The 18,517-nt window shown below is 44.6% G+C and overlaps 1 protein-coding gene across 4 annotated transcripts in view; it reads right to left on the bottom strand.

The window, feature by feature from the left end:
- Positions 1–18,517, bottom strand: part of ABR (ABR activator of RhoGEF and GTPase) — a 166,536-nt gene that overhangs the window by 78,965 nt on the left and 69,054 nt on the right. For 3 of the 4 annotated variants that reach the window (XM_039366945.1, XM_039366944.1, XM_039366946.1), the window contains 3 exons: positions 13,945–14,130; positions 9,830–9,937; positions 5,727–5,769 (listed from right to left, as the gene is read on the bottom strand). In XM_039366945.1, the coding sequence (XP_039222879.1) occupies positions 5,727–5,769; positions 9,830–9,937; positions 13,945–14,130 (337 nt within the window). Of the gene's footprint in view, positions 1–4,254; positions 4,559–5,726; positions 5,770–9,829; positions 9,938–13,944; positions 14,131–18,517 lie in introns of those variants that run through there. The other variant, XM_039366947.1, reaches the window with a different exon arrangement.

The raw sequence follows: 18,517 nt of genomic DNA, 5'->3' as shown, positions 1-18,517 counted from the left end.
GCTCTATGTAACCCTAACTAGTGAGCATGTATCAGTATGTTAGAATATCTGGCAGTTATTGGGTTAAATGCTAGGTATGTTGATGGGTCAGTGGGAGGAGTCTCAAAAGGTCATTGGGAGACTTCCTGGACACAAGCCAGACTGGAATGTCTTTGTCTGAAAGAAGCATGGGCCATCGGAGGTCACCACGATGAGCCTGCACCGTTATAAAGATGATAAGAGAGCATCATTCATTTACCTATAGAAATGGACAAAAGATGTATTTCCCAGAAGCCACAGCATGAATGCAAGTAATCTTTCTGATTATAAATATATTTTTTGTTACGAAATCATTTCTATTGAGTTGTCTATCTGACTGGATTTAAAAGAAGGCGTTTTTAACTCAGAGTCAGAATATGATCCCTTTATGACTTGTGGGCTTTGACTCCCAGAATTCCTTAGCCAGCAGGCTTTAAGTCAGGGGTCTTCCAACTTGGCCCTTGTATGACTTGTGGACTTCAACTCCCAAAATTCCTCAGCCAGCGTGCCCGGCTGAGGAATTCTGGGAGTTGAAGTCCACAAGTCATCAAAGGGCCAAGTTTATAAGACCCCTGCTTGTGGACTTCAACTCCCAGAATTCCTCAGCCGGCGTGCCTAGCTGAGGAATTCTGGGAGTTGAAGTCTACAAGTCCTAAAAGGGCCAAGTTGGAAGACCCTTGCAGAATTGGGACTAGAATTTCCATCGCTCCGCAAGGGGCTTGAGTGAGTCAGTCGCACCCGATTTTTTGATGGTTTTTTTTTTGGCCAGGTTGTTAAGTGAATCACTGCGGTTCTTAAGTGAATCACCGTCATTAAGCAAATTTGGCTTCCACCGTTGACTTTGCTTAACAGATGCTAGCTGGGAAGGTTGCAAAGGGGGATCACGTGACCTTAACTGTCACAAGTCCATGCCAGTTTCCAATTGCCCAAATCATTCATGGCCAGAGGATGAACCGGTCGTAAGTGTGAGGACTGGCCATAGAGTGAGTCACATTTTTCAGCACTGAAAAATAATAATATAATAATAATAACAATAAAGTTGGAAGGGACTTTGGAGGTCATCTAGTCCAACCCCCTGCTCAGGCAGGAAACCCTATACCATTTCAAATGGTTGCTAAACGAACGGCCTGTATCGTTTCAATGCACAAATAAACCAAGTCCATTTCCTCCCCGCCCTCCCCCAAAAAAACAAATAAGGTGCAAAACATTAACAACAACAACAAGACCACACTTTTCCGGCTCATTTTTTCTCTGCACGTGGAGCGGTTTTAATGATTGTGTTTTTAATAGGGGGAATCGACGATCAATATTTTAATGCATCACACCTTCACGTCCACTTTCTGGCCATCCGAATTTTTGACAGAGAACCATCAATATCCCTAACAGGAAAAAGTTACGGGTAATCCTCGACTTGCGACGATTCATTTAGTGACCGTCCAAAGTTACGACAGCATGGGAAAAAAGCGACTTATGATCGTTTTTCATACTTAACGACCATTGGAGCCTCCCCCGTGGTCACGTGATAAAAATCCAGGCAAGCTTGGCAACTGACTCGTATTTATGACGTGATCCCCTTTTGTGACCTCTTTACGACAGTTACTTAGCGACCAGGTTACTAATTTATCAACTGCAGTGACTCGCTTAACAACAAGAAAGGTGGTCCAAGGGGGCAAAATGCACTTAACAATTATTTTTTCACTTCACGACCTAAATTTGGGTTCCATCGCGGTCGTAAGTCAGGGACTCCCACTTACTGAGCCTCGCGCCCAGCTCCTCCCAAAATCGTGCTTGTATACAACAAAAATTGCTTCTCGGCCGTTCCTCCTTTATTTTTGTGAAACCAATCGCATTGTGTTCTTCGCGGAAACGTTCAACACAAAAACACACACATACACAGACACAAACACCCGTGGGAATGGGGGTTTTTGTTGTTGTTTTTTTTTTTTGCTAATGGCAGATTAGATTGTTGGCTGCCTTCTGGCTCTGCGGCCAGATCACCATCCAATATGCGGGTGGGATTTTAAATCAAACGGCAACTCTATCCTAATCCGCATCAAAGGTGAACACATTCCTTTTTAATTTTTATTTCCCATTACGTCACTCCTGAAACTGAACCCGCTTTTACTAGGGGGGGAGAGGCAGAAAATATTAAGTACTTTGAGTTCCATCTGGGTGTGAAACGGAGCGAAAAACTGGGATTTTTCCCCTCTGCTTTTCTTTAAAAAAAATCCCTCTTCCCAAAAGGAAATTTTTAAAAAGTCAGAATTCTTACTGAGGTTATAAGAGGCAGTCCTCCACTTACGACGGTTCATTTAGTGTCCATTCAAAGTTACAACAGCACTGAAACAAGTGACATGACCCTTTTTCACTCTTACAACCATCGCCGTATCCCCCCCGTGGTCACGTGATTTACATTCGGATGCTTGGCGACCGACTCACATTTATGACGGTCGCAGAGTCCCCGGGGGGGTGTCATGTGATCCCCTTTGGCGACCTTCTTACAAGCAAAATCCACGGGGGGGGGGTTTGCCGGATTCGCTTAACGACTGTGTGACTAACTTCACAACGGCAGTGATTCACTTAACAACCGTGGCAGGAAATGTCGTAAAATGGGGCAAATTTCACTTAATGACCGTCTCGCTTAGTGACAGAAATTTTGCGCTCCGTTGTGGTCGTACGTTGAGGACTACCTGTCATTAGAGCGGTCCTCGAGGATTCTGGGAATTGAAGTCTACAAGTCTTAAACTGACCCCAGTTGGACACCTCTGGTTTACGCCAAAAACATTTTTGCACAGTTGCACACCCGGCTAGTTTCTGACGTCTGCTGGGGACAACGTCTCCTTTAACACCCAGCCTCTCTTCCCAATTGAACCCACAATTGAAGAGACAAAAATATTTCGTTCTTAAATTTATACACTGACCCTCTCTTGCCATCTGGAAAGATTCGGCATTTTTTTCAGGACAAAAGTCACGGGACCTGAAACGGGCTAAATCAGGAAATCCAGCCACCAGGAGCAGACAACACTAGCCACTACCCAGTGCATAGTTCCCCCCCTCCAAGAACAGACTCCGCGTTAAAACATGCTTTAAGCGGGGTGGACTTCCACTCCCAGAATCCCCCAGCCAGCATGCTTTAAGAGGGGTGGACTTCCACTCCCAGAATTCCCCAGCCACCATGCTTTAAGAGGAGTGGATTTCAACACTCAGAATCCCCCAGCCATCATGCTTTAAGGTGGGTGGACTTCCACTCCCAGAATCCCCCAGCCAGCATGCTTTAAGAGGGGTGGACTTCCACTCCCAGAATCCCCCAGCCAGCATGCTTTAAGAGGGGTGGACTTCCACTCCCAGAATCCCCCAGCCAGCCTGCTTTAAGACGGGTGGACTTCCACTCCCAGAATCCCCCAGCCAGCCTGCTTTAAGAGGGGTGGACTTCCACTCCCAGAATTTCTTTGCAAGCATCTCGCCAACCTGGAGCTGAGACCCCCCCCATTCCCCATAGAAGAAATAGAAGGAAAAGGATGCTACCCAGTCTGGGGGGGGGGGCAAATTCCAACCCCCGACTGGGGGGGCGCGAGGAATGAGCGGCTTCTTGCCTTGTGTAGCCCTGAACAGCTGCCAAGAAGACCCCCCACCCCCCAATGTCATCACAGTTAGGAGTCCCCAACCTCGAAGGAGACAAAGGGGGGGTATGAATCCCAGCCCCCTCCCCAATTCATCAACTGATCCAAACGGAGCAAAATAAAAGACAAACAGGGGACACACCCCCTTTTTCTCCATCCAGGTAATTGTCAAGACGCAGCTGCTGGGGAGGGAGATCCTCGGGAAACCCCCCCTTTGTTCACCAGCTGCTGGCCGAGCCCCCCACCCTTTTCACACACCCCCAAACCGCCCCCAGGAGCACCCAAATCCTGCTTAGGAAAGCCCCCCCCCCTGAAACCAGACCAGCCTTGAAATTTTGAGGCACAAAGAAAACCAGAGCAAGGTGAGAAGGAGAAAAGAAAAAAAAGACCCTTCCTCATTTTTCCTCCCCCCCCCCTTTCCTGACATTACAAAGACAAAGCCTTGGTGGTCCCCCTCCCCAAGCCCCCCCCAATGCTCCGGCATTTTAGAGTAGGGGGTCAACAAGGCAAGGCCCCTCCTGCTAAGAAGACCCCCCCCACTCCCCCTGCCCAGCCCTTAGGGGAGAAGGGGAGGGGGTGAGATAGGGGAAGGGGTTGCTGGCAGGAGCTCACCCACCGTAGGTGCAGTTACAGCAAAAGCGAACGATGAGCAGTATCTCCATGGCACCATCGCGGCACCGCACCGGGGGTCCGCCAGCTCCAGAGGTGGGAGAGAGAGAGAGAGAGAGAGAGAGAGAGAGAGAGAGAGAGAGAAGGGGGAGGAGTGAGGGGCTGCCAGACTCCGCCAGCATGCCAAACAGGGAAGCCCCCTCCTCTTTCTCTCTCCCTCCCTCCCTCAGTCTCTCTTCACTCTCTTTCTCTTCTCTCTTTGTCTTTCTCTGTTTTCTCTCTTCCCTCTTTCTCTTCCCCCTGTCTCTATCTTTCTCCCTTTCTTTTTTTCTCCTCTTCTCTTCTTCTCTGTTTCTTTTTTCTCTCAATCTTTCTGCCTTTCTCTTTTTTCTCTTCCCTCTCTTTCTCTTCCCCCTGTCTTTCTCCCTTCTCTTCTTCTCTTTCTCTCTATATTTCTTTTTTTCTTTCTCTTCCCTCTTTCTTTTTCTATCTCTTTTTTCTCTTCTTTTCTATTTCCTTTTTCTCTCTCTTCAGTCTTTCTGTGTTTTTCTCTTTTTTCTCTCTTCCCTTTCTCTTCCCCCGTTTTTCTCTTCTTTCTTCTCCTCTTCACTTCTCTCTCTATATATTTTCTTTCTTCACTCTTTCTGTCTTTCTATCTTTTTTCTCTTCTCTCTCTATATATTTCTTTTTTTCTTTCTCTTCCCCCTTTCTTTCTCTATCTTTTTTCTCTTCTTTTCTATTTCTTTTTTCTCTCTCTTCAGTCTTTCTGTCTTTTTCTCTTTTTTCTCTCTTCCCTTTCTCTTCCCCGTTTTTCTCTTTCTTCTCCACTTCTCTCTCTATATATATATATTTTCTTTCTTCCCTCTTTCTATCTCTTTCTCTTCTCTCTCTATATATATTTCTTTTTTCTTTCTCTTCCCCCTTTCTTTCTCTTTCTATCTCTTTTTTCTCTTTTCTCTCTCTATATATATCTTTTTTTCTTTCTCTTCCCTCTTTCTGTCTTTCACTTTTTTCTCTTCTCTTCTCTCTATATATATATTTCTTTTTTTCTTTCTCTTCCCTCGTTCTGTCTTTTTCTTCTCTCTATATATATATATTTGTTTTTTTCTTTGTCTTCCCTCTCTTTCTGTCTTTCTATCTCTTTTTTCTCTTCTCTTCTCTTTTTCTTTTTCCTCTTTCCCTTCCCTCTCTCTTTCTATCTGTCTTTGGATCTCTCTTTTCTCTCTCTCTCTTCCCTCTCTTTCTTTCTCTCCCTCCCTCACTGCCTTCCTCTCTTTCATTTTTCCCCTTCTCTCTCTCTCTTACTCTCTTCCCAGGAACTGGAAAAAGGATTCTTCTGCAACCAGCAATCTGGGTTTCTTGTCGGCACCCCAAAAGAGCAGGCAAGGGGAGGCAGAAAAAGATGGGGAGATGCCACCTGACACCCCAAAATACTACCCTTTCCCCAACCTCCCCCCCCAAAAAAGAGAAGCTGGTTACCTTCCATGGTGACAAAACTGTGGGTCCCCTTGACCTTCAGCTCCTGTAGAAAGGAAAAAGTCAGCAGAGGCCAGCACGGCAATGGGGGGACCCCCAAAAGGAAGCTCCCTCTAGCACAGTGGTTCTCAACCTTTTTAATGCCGCCACCCCCAACCGGTCGTAAGTCGAGGACTACTCAACCGGTCGTAAGTCGAGGACTACTCCACTGGTGCAGCACCGTTTGCAGAATGGGACTTTTGGCGGGCTCAGCAGGGCAGAGACAGCCTGGACAATTCCTATTGGCTTTTGAAAGCCAATAGAATGAGACTCTATTCAAGAGAGTCTATTCTATTGGCTTTCAAAAGCCAATAGAATAAAAGGGAGTAGCACAGCTAAGGAAAAGGGGGAAAAAATGGCGGACTGCGTTGTTTGGCGACCCCCGTGAAATGGTCGTTCGACCCCAAATGGGGTCCCGACCCACAGGTTGAGAACCACTGCTCTAGCAGAGGTCAAAGGTGGGGGGCAAAGCAAGGGCATCGAGGGGACCAGCCCCAGCTTTGGGGTCGAGGCAATTTTCCGTGGCTTGGTCCTTTTCTCATCATTTTCCAAGGAGGGGAAAAAATTAACTAACTCCCAGCACGTGTAAAGGAGAGGGGAGTGGAGGGTGGTCTTGGAAGGAGGAAGGGTCTCGGAGGGGGTGCAAAAGGGACTTGCAAGTGCAGCAAACACCAACCTAGGCCAAAGACACATTTGCACACAAACACACCAGGGTATGGGAAGGAAGGATTTCGAGACAAAGATTCTGGAAGAAAAAAAAAACAAAAAACAGGAAGAACAGTGGATTTAATAAAGGGGGATATTTGTAGCTCAGGGCTGACATGAGGGGTCCTTGGTGTTCTCTGAGCTGGGTGGTTTTCCTTGCAGACGTTTCATCACCCTGCTAGCTAACATCATCAGTGCGACGAGGAGGAGGAGGAGGAGGAGGAGGAAGAAGAAGAAGAAGAAGAAGAAGAAGAAGAAGAAGAAGAAGAAGAAGAAGAAGAAGAAGAAGAAGAAGAAGAAGAAGAAGAAGAAGAAGAAGAAGAAGAAGAAGAAGAAGAAGAAGAAGAAGAAGAAGAAGAAGAAGAAGAAGAAGAAGAAGAATACTGTGGAGTCCTTGGTACTCTCTGAGCTTGGTGGTTTTCTTGCAAACATTTCATGACCCCACTAGCTAACAGTGCTAGGAGGAGGAGGAGGAGGAGGAGGAGGAGGAGGACGACGACGATGACTGTGGGGTTCTGGGTGCTCTCTGAGCTTGGTGGTTTTCTTGCAAACATTTCATGACCCAGCTAGCTAACATCATCAGTGGGAGGAGGAGGAGGAGGAGGAGAACTGTAGGGTTTTTGGTGCTCTCTGAGTGGTTTTCTTGCCCTGATGATGTTACCTAGTTTGGTAATGAAATGTCTACAAGAAAACAAGCAAGCTCAGAGACCACCAGGGACCCCTCAAATGTGGATTAGCAGGGGCGGAGACCATGATCTTCGCTAGAGGTTTTTAAGGACAGACTGGACAGCCATTTCTCCAGGATAGCGCAGGCAGTCCTCAACTTACGACCATAATTGCGCCCAAAATTTCTGTTGCTAAGTGAGACCGTTCTTAATTCAGTTTTGTCCCATTTTTGCAACCATTCTTGCGCCTATGGTTCAGTCAATCTCTGCAGTTGTTAAGTCAGTCACACGGTCGTTAAGTGAATCTGGCTTCCCCATGGACTTTGCTTGTAGGAAGGTCGCCAAAGGGGATCACGTGACCCCTCCCCCGGGATGCTGCAACTGTCGTAAATATGATTCGGTCGCTAAGCATCCAAATTTTGATTATGTGACCGTGGGGATGCTACAATGGTCGTTAAGTATGAGAAACAGCCATTAGTCACTTTATTCAGTCCCGTCTTGACTTCGAACGGTCACTAAACAAATGGATTTTAAACTGAGGACTATCTGCATTCTGTAGGCATCAATTTTGCCTCGATCGGCCTAGAAAATACAAAAATAAACACAGGAAGGTATTTCATGGATGTATTTCCTAGTACAGGCGATCCTTGATTTAAAGCCGTTCATTTAGTGACCGTTTGAAGCTACAACAGCACTGGGAAAAACGACTTATGACCAGTCCCCACACTTACGACCGTCGCACCATTCCCCAGGGGATCAGAATCCAGATGCTTGGCAAACAGGCACTCATGTATGACGGATGCAGTATCCCGGGGCCATTTGTCTGAAATGGCATAGGGTTTCCTGCCTGAGCAGGGGGTTGGACTAGATGACCGCCAAGGTCCCTTCCAACTTTATTATTATTATTGTTGTTGTTGTTGTTGTTGTTACTATTATTACTATTATTATCATCATTAATCCCTGTTTGTAAGCTTCCCAGCCAGCTTGCAAACAATCAAAGTCAGTGCAGGAAGCCGGATTCACTTAACAACCACATAATCCACTTAAGAATTGGAATGATTTGCTTAACAACCGTGCTAAAAATCTGGGCACTTGGCCACTGGCCTGAATTTTACGACGGTTTGCAGGATCCCTGGGTCACATGAGCAACATTTACAATCTTCCTAGCCGGCTTACAACAAGTAAAGTCAACGAGGGAAGGCAGATTCGTTTAATGACGATGGCAAAAAGGCCGTAAATTCAGGTCCAACTTGCAGCGCATCACTTAGGGATGGAAATTCCGCTCATAAATTGAGGCCTACGCAGGGGTGGGATTCAAATAGGTGAACAACCGGTTCTCTGTGTAAATGCCGCTTCTGGAAGTCCATTCTGGGCCTGGGCAATAAAAAATTAGCTACTGGTTCTGCCAAACTGGTACAAACTGGCTGAATCCCACCATTGGGCCTACCTGTATCTTTGCTTGTATTGATCTAGGCCAGGGGTCTTCCAACTTGGCCCTTTTATGACTTGTGGACTTCAACTCCCAGAATTCCTCAGCCAGGCACGCTGGCTGGGGAATTCTGGGAGTTGAAGTCCATAAGTCATTAAAGGGCCTAGTTTGAAGACTCCTGATCTAGACAGCACCACAACGACAACAAAACCTCCTTCCGAAAACAATTTCACAACTTTCTGACACATTTGTGCTTTTAATTGGGTGAAACTCGGAAAACAGAGCAATAACTCATAATCTGGGCTTGTCCTATTCTTGCTGAGGTTGGAATTCACACCAGCGTCGTCTTTAGACGGGGACCAAAAATATGAATTTACACAATCAAACAAACAAAATATTGTAACGTTGGAAAATTGTAGTGGATAGTATCCTTTTTTGTCAATCTTTTGTTAAATAAAGGATGAGGATTCTGAAGCCGAGGTTGGACACCTCTGTGTTTAATATTAATGATGCTCCTTGCTCTGGTACCAATTTTTAATGCCTTTATTTTCTGTTTTTTTTTTTTAATTTTGAAACCTGTACCCTATTATTGTTATTACTGATATATCTTTAATAAAGAACTTTTTTTTAAAAAAAGGAAAGATTAAACTCTTGTTACCTGGTATAGGGTTACCATGGTATAGGGTTTCCTGCCTGAGTCGGGGGTTGGATTACATGACCTCCAAGGTCCCTTTCAACATCATCATCATCATCATCATCATCATCATCATCATCATTATTATTATTATTATTATTATTATTACCACCAACTTGATCTTACAAGCTGGTAATAGGTAGCCCTTGACTTAGAACCAAAATTAAGCCCAAAATGTCCGCTTCTAAGCAAAACAGTTGTTAAGTGAGTTTTTACCCCATTTCTTGCCACCGTTGTAAAGTGAATCACTGCGCTTGTTCACTTAGTAACCTAACTGTTATGTGAATCTGCCTTCCCCATTGACTTTGCTTGTCAGACGGTCGCCAAAAGGGGATCACGGGACCCCGGGACACGGCAACCGTCATAAACATGAGTTAGTGATCAGGTGTCCGAATTCTGATCACGCAATCATGGGGATGCTGTGAAGGTCGTAAGTGTGAAAAAGGGCCGTAAGTCAGCCCTTTTTTTTCAGCGCCGTTGTAACTTCAAACGGTCACTAAATGGACGGCTGTAAGTTGAGGACTCCACGTATGTTGAAATTTCACAGGATTTAACCCTCTTCCTTAAAACTCACCTCTGATATTTTCTGGAACTGGCTGTTATGCTGGCTGCATTTTTCGGCGGTCTCCAGTGCAATTTTATAGTTGTCAACAAAAGCCTTGTAAATTCCCAGCTGGGTAGCCTGTGGAAGAGAGAAAGCATATTAATTATGGAGGAAAACTGTTGGAACACATCAGGGTGGATAATAATCAATGATTTAAAAAAAAATTGGATAACAACAACAACAACAATAATAGTAATAAAGTTGGAAGGGTCCTTAGAGGTCATCTAGTCCAACCCCCCGCTCAGGCAGGAAACCCTATACTATTTCAGACAAATGCTTGTCCAATCTCTTCTTTAAAACTTCCAGTGATGGAGCATTCACCGCTTCTGGAGGCAGGTTGTTCCACTGGTTAATTGTTCTAACTGTCAGGAAGTTTCTCCTTAGTTCTCTTCTCTCCTTGATTGGTTTCCATCCATTGCTTCTTGTCCTGCCTTCAGGGGTTTTGGAGCATAGCTTGACTCTCTCTTCTTTGGGGCAGCCCCTGAGATACTGGAACACTGCTATCCTGTCCCGCCTCGTCCTTCTCTTCATTAAACTAGACATCCCCAATTCCAGCAACTGTTCCTTATATGTTTTAGCCTCCAGTCCCCTAATCATCTTTGTTTTATTTAAATCAGATTTTTTTTATTTTTATCAAATTTATTTTAATAAAATGCTTTTGGGCTAAAAATCTATCTCAAGATAGTTTTCTATTTAAGATACATTAATAATTTGGTTTATTCCGCATGAAATGGAGCTTAGCTATGCAGCAGGAGGCTGTATATTCTGCAATATTTACATTTTTGGTCAACTCATTCAACGAAGCCAAGCTCTGCAAGCTGAGATAACATGCACTGCGTTGATGCGTTCACACAGTTTCACAGTAACCATGAGATAAATCATAAAACAAAGTCCAGGACTATTCCTTTATCCCGTTGTTTTGCAAATCTATCCACACTGCAAACTGTAGGATGGTTTGAAGACAAATACATCTGTACCAGGCCCCAAGAGTTTTAATTAAATAAAAGAATTTGAATAGTTCTCCAACTATATGTGATTAGTCTATTAAAATTGGTTCTGATATCGGGGTTTTACTAACCTGGCAGCTTATTATTCTAAATAGGAAACCTTCATTTTGTTTGCAAATAATAATATTAAAGATTCTAACCACCAGCAAGAATGTGTCCTTACATTTAAAGAGCACTTGTCATTCAGATCCATCCTGGCAGCGTCTGTTAGCGGGCATCCACTCACATGCTGCCCGCCACATCCCTCACTTTGTGGTGTCACTGCCACATCACCAGCCGCCCCATTAAAGTGTGCGGGACTGTTGGTGAGTCAAGAGGTGACAGCTGCTCTTTAAAAATTATGATTTAAATCGCGTTGATTTAAATCAAGCCTTTCTACTAGTGATTTACTGTAAATCAATTTGATTTGGAGCACATGTTAGAATGCCATTTTATATTGCAATAACCACTGTACAGAATTATTCTGCCAGTAGATGGCAGTGTGTAGTGTGTCTCTATGGTTATACTCTATGGTTTCATTATGTTCGAAGTAGAGTTTTTACAGTAAAAACAGTTCAGCAGTAAAGCACATGGTGACTCTACTTTTTGTTGGCTATATATATAAACAGCATTTCTGACCAAAACCCACGACCAAAGCCATCAGGAACCCACTGACAGGTAGTCCTCGACTTACAACAGAGTGTTTAGTGACCGTTGAAAGTTACAACTGACTCATGACGATTTTTCACAATTACGACCTTTGTAGCATTCCTCACAATCACACATTAGCCAAGCGCCCAACTTTTGACCACATGACCTGGAGATGTTGCGGATGGTTGTAAGTTTGAGGACTGGTCATAAGGCAGTTTTTTTTCAAACGGCCCCTAAACGAGGAGTTGTAAATCAAGGACTATTCTGTAAAGCAAATTAACCAGCCAAGTCCAGGGGAAGCCAAATCCACTTAAGAACCATTACTAACTTAACAATTGCGGTGATTCACATAACAAATATAGCAGGAGAAGTTGCAAAATGGGGCAAAACTCACTTAGCAACGGAAATTTGGGGCTCCACTGTTTGTCGTAAATCGAGGACTACCCGAAAACTGATTTTGTTCCTCTTGTATAATTTTAATTGCTGTTTTATTCTTATTTGTTCACATTTTTATTGTGGCTGGAATGTATCCCAGCAGGGGAGCATTATAAATAATTTTTTTGTTTGTTTCTCCGTCTGTCTTCTTTCTAAGGATGATTTTGAGCCACCCACCATGCATATTCCAGTTTCTCGGCATCCTTCTTAAGGGCGGCACTCAGCCTATTCTTGTAAAAAATCTCCATTTTGTCAAAAACATCTTCAACGCTAACCTTTTCTTCTAAATTAGAAGTTCCCCTTAGAAATTCCCTTTCCAAAATGAAAGGCTAATATATTTTAATGGTTGCTTGGAGAGAACTGAATTCTGTGTATTTCTTTAAGTTTCACTGGAAAGCTACCTCTCTATTGCAAAATGCTTTGGAAATCTGCTGTGAAAAACCAAGTGGAAATATTTTAAGGCTGAAGACTGAATCCCTACCGAATCAAAGGAACGGACGATCCTGACTAATATGTGTGAAACATTCAGATCAAGTAAGATCTAGAGCAGTGGGTTTCTCATCCTTCACCATTTTAAGACGGGTTCCTCAGCAAGCATCCTTTCTCCACTCCTCTCCTCCATTCTATATTCTATTCTATTCTATTTTCTATATTCTACTCTATTCTATATTCTATTCTATTCAATTTTTTTATTCTATTCTACTATTTTCTATATTCTATTCTATTCTATTAGATTTTTTATTCTATTCTATTCCATTTTCTATATACTATTCTATTCTATATTCTATTCTATTCTATATTTTCTATTCCATTCTATTCTATTCTATTCTATTCCATTCCATTTTTTATTCTATTCTATTCTATTTTCTATATTCTATTCTATATTTTCTATTCTATTCTATTCTATTCTATTCTATTCCATTCCATTCCATTTTTTATTCTATTCTATTCTATTTTCTATATTCTATTCTATATTTTCTATTCTATTCTATTCTATTCTATTCTATTCCATTCCATTTTTTATTCTATTCTATTCTTTTTTCTATATTCTATTCTATATTACATTCTATACTCTATTCTATATTCTATTTTATTCTATATTCTATTCTATACTCTATTCCATTCCATTCTATTCTATATTCTATTCTATACTCTATTCCATTCCATTCTATTCTATTCTATATTCTATTCTATATTCTATTCTATATTCTATTCTATATTCTATTCTATACTTATTCCATTCCATTCTATTCTATATTCTATTCTATATTCTATTCTATACTCTATTCCATTCCATTCTATTCTATTCTATTCTATTCTATTCTATTCTATATTCTATATTCTATATTCTATTCTATATTCCATTCCATTCTATTCTATATTCTATTCTATATTCTATCTATTCTATATTTTATTCTATATTCTATTCTATTCTATTCTATATTCTATTCTATATCAGTGATGGCGAACCTTTTAGAGACCGAGTGCCCAAAAACTGACCCCACCCCGCTCCACCCACTGCCCCGCCCCCACCCCACCCCACCCCTGCCTGCCCGCAGGGCCACTCACTGCCTCCAGGGCCCACCGCAGATCGTCCAGGCAGCCCAGCAGCGCTATGGCAGCCACACCCTCTGCCCGCGCCCTGCAGCATCAACTGCATGATGGGACATGAGGATAGAATCTTGTCTACGCTGCCTGGCTGCCATGTCCTGGCTGCGCTGTTCCACGTGGGCCACGCTTGGGGGCTACTCTCCTTCAGGGGGGCTGCTAGTGAGGAGGGGGTCACGGGGGGAGGCGAGACTGGGGCAGTGGCACGTGTGCCCACAGAGAGGGCTCCGAGTGCCGCCTCTGGCACCCGTGCCATAGGTTCGCCACCACTGTCCTATATTCTATTCTATTCTATATTCTATTCCATCCCATCCCATGTGGGGAGCCCAACCCCCTTTGCACCCCGGAGTGCAAAGATTGCCGAAAGGTGCCGCAGATTCAGGAGCTGGAGGACACCGGACTTACCAGCTTTTGGAAAAGGTGTCCCAGGACCACCTCGCTGTCCCAATTCTGCAAGTGAGGCCAGAGATTGTCGTACAGCTCCTTGTGAATTTCATAAATGTCCTGAATTTTGTAGAAGATGGTCTCGATCTGCTGGATGGTGAGGACCGGCTGGGAGGTGGTGGCCGTGGCCCTCAATGGCTTCATCGGCTGCGGGGGAGGGGGAGGAAGAGCCATCAAATGGGGGGGGGAATAACCCCTGGGATGACCACCAACCCCCTCCCCCCCAACACACACAAACACACACTCACCAAGGATGTGTCTTCCTTGATGAACTGATTTCTTGAGATATCTACCACAACTTCTCTCCAGGAGCAGAAGCGGGCTTGTCCTGCAGGGGTTTCCAAACGCTGTCCCTTTAAGACTTGTGGACTTCAACTCCCAGAATTCCTCAGCCGGCACTGGCTGAAGTATTCTGGGAGTTGAAGTCCATAAATCTTAAAGAGGCCGAGTTTGGAGACCCCTGTCTCGTTCCTTTTTTGATCCCCACAATAACCCTGTGAGGTAGGCTGGGTGGGGAGAGAGAGAGAGAGACAGACAGACAGAAGACCTGGGCTGCAATCACGGCATTTCAAGGCCCAGGGGAGATTTGAACCCAGAACTTCCCAGATATATACACCTCCCCTGCTATGTCACTCACCGCCACACATCAACTTTGGCACTTGGGGGCACAATTCCCATCACCCCCAGCCATTATGGAGGTGCTGGCTGCAGTTTGGCAGTTGTAGTCCTATCTTTCTCAAGCTCAGCTACTTTAAAATGGGTGGACTTCAACTCCCAGAATTCCCCAGCCAGATATTGGAAATTCAATTTCCAGAATTCCCCAGCCTGCATGCTTGAAGATGCGTGGACTTCAACTCCCAGAATTCCTCAGTGAACCACACCGGCTGATTGGCCCAAAGTCACCCAGCCGGCTTTCATGCCTAAGGCGGGACTAGAACTCACCGCCTCCTGGTGATTGGCCCAAAGTCAGCCAGTTGGTTTTCATGCCTAAGGCGGGACTAGAACTCACATTCTCCTTGTGATTGGTCCAAAGTCACCCAACTAACTTTCATGCCTAAGGCAGGACTAGAACTCGCAGTCTCCTTGTGATTAGCCCAAAGTCATCCAGCTGGCTTTCTTGCCTAAGACAGGACTAGAACTCCCAGTCTCCTAGTGATTGGCCCAGCTGGTTTTCATGCCTAAAGCGGGACTAGAACTCCCAGTCTCCTGATGATTGGCCCAGCTGGCTTTCATGCCTAAGGTGGGACTAGAACTCCCAGTCTCCTGATGATTGGCCCAGCTGGCTATCTTGCCTAAGGCGGGACTAGAACTCCCAGTCTCCTGGTGATTGGCCCAGCTGGTTTTCATGCCTAAAGCGGGACTAGAACTCGCAGTCTCCTGGTGATTGGCCCAAAATCATCCAGCTGGCTTTTGTGCCCAAGGCAGGACTAGAATTTTCTGTCTCCTGGTTTCTAGCTTGGTGCCTTAATCTCTAGACCAGGGGTAGGCAATCTTGGCTCTTTTATGACTGGTGGACTTCAACTCGCAGAATTCCTGAGGCAGCCTGGCTCAGCTTGGAAACTTCTCCCTTTCTCCTCAGCATGGCTGGCTTAGGAATTCTGGGAGTTGAAGTCCACAAGTCATGAGGGGGCCAAAGTTCCCCCATGCTGGCTCAGGAATTCTGGGAGTTGATGTCCATGAGTCATGAGGGGGCCATAGTTCCCCCATGCTGGCTCAGGAATTCTGGGAGTTGAAGTCCACGAGTCATGAAGGGGACATAATTCCCCCATGCTGGCTCAGGAATTCTGGGAGTTGAAGTCCACCAGTCATGAGGGGGCCATAGTTCCCCCATGCTGGCTCAGGAATTCTGGGAGTTGAAGTCCACCAGTCATGAGGGGGCCATAGTTCCCCCATGCTGGCTCAGGAATTCTGGGAGTTGAAGTCCACGAGTCATAAAAGAGCCCAGGTTGCCTAGCCCTGCTCTAGATCAAACTAATTCAAACATGCTACCCTCCACGAATGTCTCACCACCCCTAGAACTGGAAAACCCCCTGCAAAAAACATAAGTTTTGGAAACTACCCAGTTGTTTCTTCTTAGAAACCTGCGTCAGAAGAGGCCAGAAAATTCTAGAAAATTCCCCCCCAGCCGTCTTTCCACTCTCCCCACAGTTGACCGAGGATTAGAAACAGGAACTAAGAGATAGGACTACTTCCTCCCAGGAACCCATGGGGAAGTTTCAGGAGAAGAGATGTATTCCAGCAAAAGGGGACCTGTGGAACTCCCTGCTACAAGACCTCACGCTGTCCACCTCATGAAGGGCTGCCTTTACTGTGGCAAGTTGTCCTCGACTTACAACTACAAAGGAGCCCAAAATTTATCGTTGCTAAGCAAGGCATTTGTTAAGTGAATTTTGCCCCGTGTTACGACCTTTCTTGACACAGTTGTTAAGTGAATCACCACAGCTCTTAAGTTAGTCACACGGTTGTTAAGTGACTCTGGCTCCCCCATTGAGTTTGCTTGTCAGAAGGTCGCAAAAGGGGATTTATGTGACCCCGGGACAATGCAACCGTCATAAATATGAGTCAGTTGCTAAGTGTCTCCCCCCCCTCTCTCTCCCCCTCCCTCCCTCCCTCTCTCTCCCTCACTCTTTCTTCTCCCTCACTCTCTTCTCTCCCTCCCTCTCCCTCCCTCCCTCCCTCTCTCTTTCTCCCTCACTCTCTCTCCCTTTCTCTCCTCTCCCTCCCTTTCTCCTCTCCCTCCCTCTCTCCTCTCCCTCCCTCTCTCTCCCCCTCCCTCTCTCCCTTTCGCTCCTCTCCCTCCCTCTCTCCTCTCCCTCCCTCTCCCTCACTCTTTTCTCTCCCTCACTCTCTCTCTCTCCCTCCCTCCCTCTTTTTCCCTCTTTCTCTCCTCTCCCTCTTTCTCTCCCTCCCTCCCTCCTCTCCCTCCCTCCCTCTCTGTGTGTCTCTCTCTCTTCCATCAAAGGAGCATCAGGTTCAACCTTCCATAATTCAGATGACTTTGGGCCAGTCATTTTCGCCCAGCCCGGCCCACCTCACAGGGCTGTTGTGGGGAAAATAGGAGGAAGAAGGAGTTTTAGATATGTTCATTTACCTTGAGCTACCTCTAAAGTAATGAAGGCTGGATAAAAATCTAGTAGATAGGTAGGCAGATATACATAGATTTAAACTGGGATGGATGGATGGATGGATGGGTGATAGACAGACAGACAGACAGATAGATAATGGATGGATGGGAGATAGATAGATATAGATAGATAGAGAGAGACAGACAGACAGACAGACGGATAGACGGATAGACAGAGACAGACAGACAGACAATTGGTGGATGGATGGATGGGAGATAGATAGATAGATAGATAGATAGATAGATAGATAGACAGATAGACAGACAGACAGACAGACAATGGGTGGATGGATGGATAGAAGTTAGATCTAAATTCGGATGGATGGATGGATGGATGGATGGATGGAAGGATGGATGGATGGGAGATAGACAGGTATAGATAGATCTAAACTCAGATGGATGGAGGGATAGATGGATAGATAGATGAGAGAGAGAGAGATGAAGACAGACAGGTAAATCTAAAGTGGGACGGATAGATGGATGGATGGATAGATGAGAGAGACAGACAGACAGGTATAGGCAGACATAGATCTAACATTGGATTGATTGATGGATGGATGGATGGAAGGAAGGAAGGATAAATGCAAGACAGATGATAGAGAGAGAGAGAGAGAGAGAGACAGACAGACAGACAGACGTAGACACAGATCTAAAGTCAGATGGATGAATGGACGGATGGACAGAGAGTTTCCAGGCCCCAACAAGGTCATCCAGACAGTGCCAAAGAGCCCCAAACACTGGAGAAGCCAGAATAAACCCCCTCCCACCCACCCCCCAAAGGGCCTGGGGGTCTCTCCTGGAGACCAAAGTTGCCTCTCTGCTCAACGGCTGCGCCCTAAAAGCCTGGAGGGGGGGGGCTCTTCCGCACGGACCCCCATTTAGGGAAGGAACTCTGAGCACTTCGCGTGACTTGCATGGGAACCTTCCAAGTCCAGGAGGCCAGCCGGGAGTGGCGCAAGAGCAGCGGTTCCCACAGCTGCCTGGAGGACCCACATCTCAAGCCCTTTCCAGCTGCGGCCCTCTCCTCCTTTGGGTTCCTCCCCTCCCCCAAAAAACTAAATAAAATAATAAAATAAAATAATAAAATAAAATAATAAATAAAATAAAAAATAAAATAAAGCAATTAAATAAAATATACTAAACTAAACTAATAAAATAAAATATATTAAACTAATCAAATCAAAACAAAATAAAATAAAACCATTAAATAAAATATACTAAAATATACTAAACTAAAATAAAATAAAACAATAAGATATACTAAAATAAAATAAAAAAATAAAATGAAACTAAAATAAGCAAAATAAAATAAAATAATAAAACTAAACTAAACAAAATAAAATAAAACCACTAAATAAAATATACTAAAATATACTAAACTAAACTAATAAATAAAACAATAAAATATAC

This window comes from Crotalus tigris, unplaced genomic scaffold (genome assembly GCF_016545835.1).
Source record: "Crotalus tigris isolate CLP2741 ecotype Arizona unplaced genomic scaffold, ASM1654583v1 scf7180000020497.760770, whole genome shotgun sequence".
Lineage (NCBI taxonomy): Eukaryota > Metazoa > Chordata > Lepidosauria > Squamata > Viperidae > Crotalus > Crotalus tigris.
The sequence above is the reverse complement of the archived record's forward strand: the minus strand, read 5'-3'. Positions and strand labels throughout refer to the sequence as shown.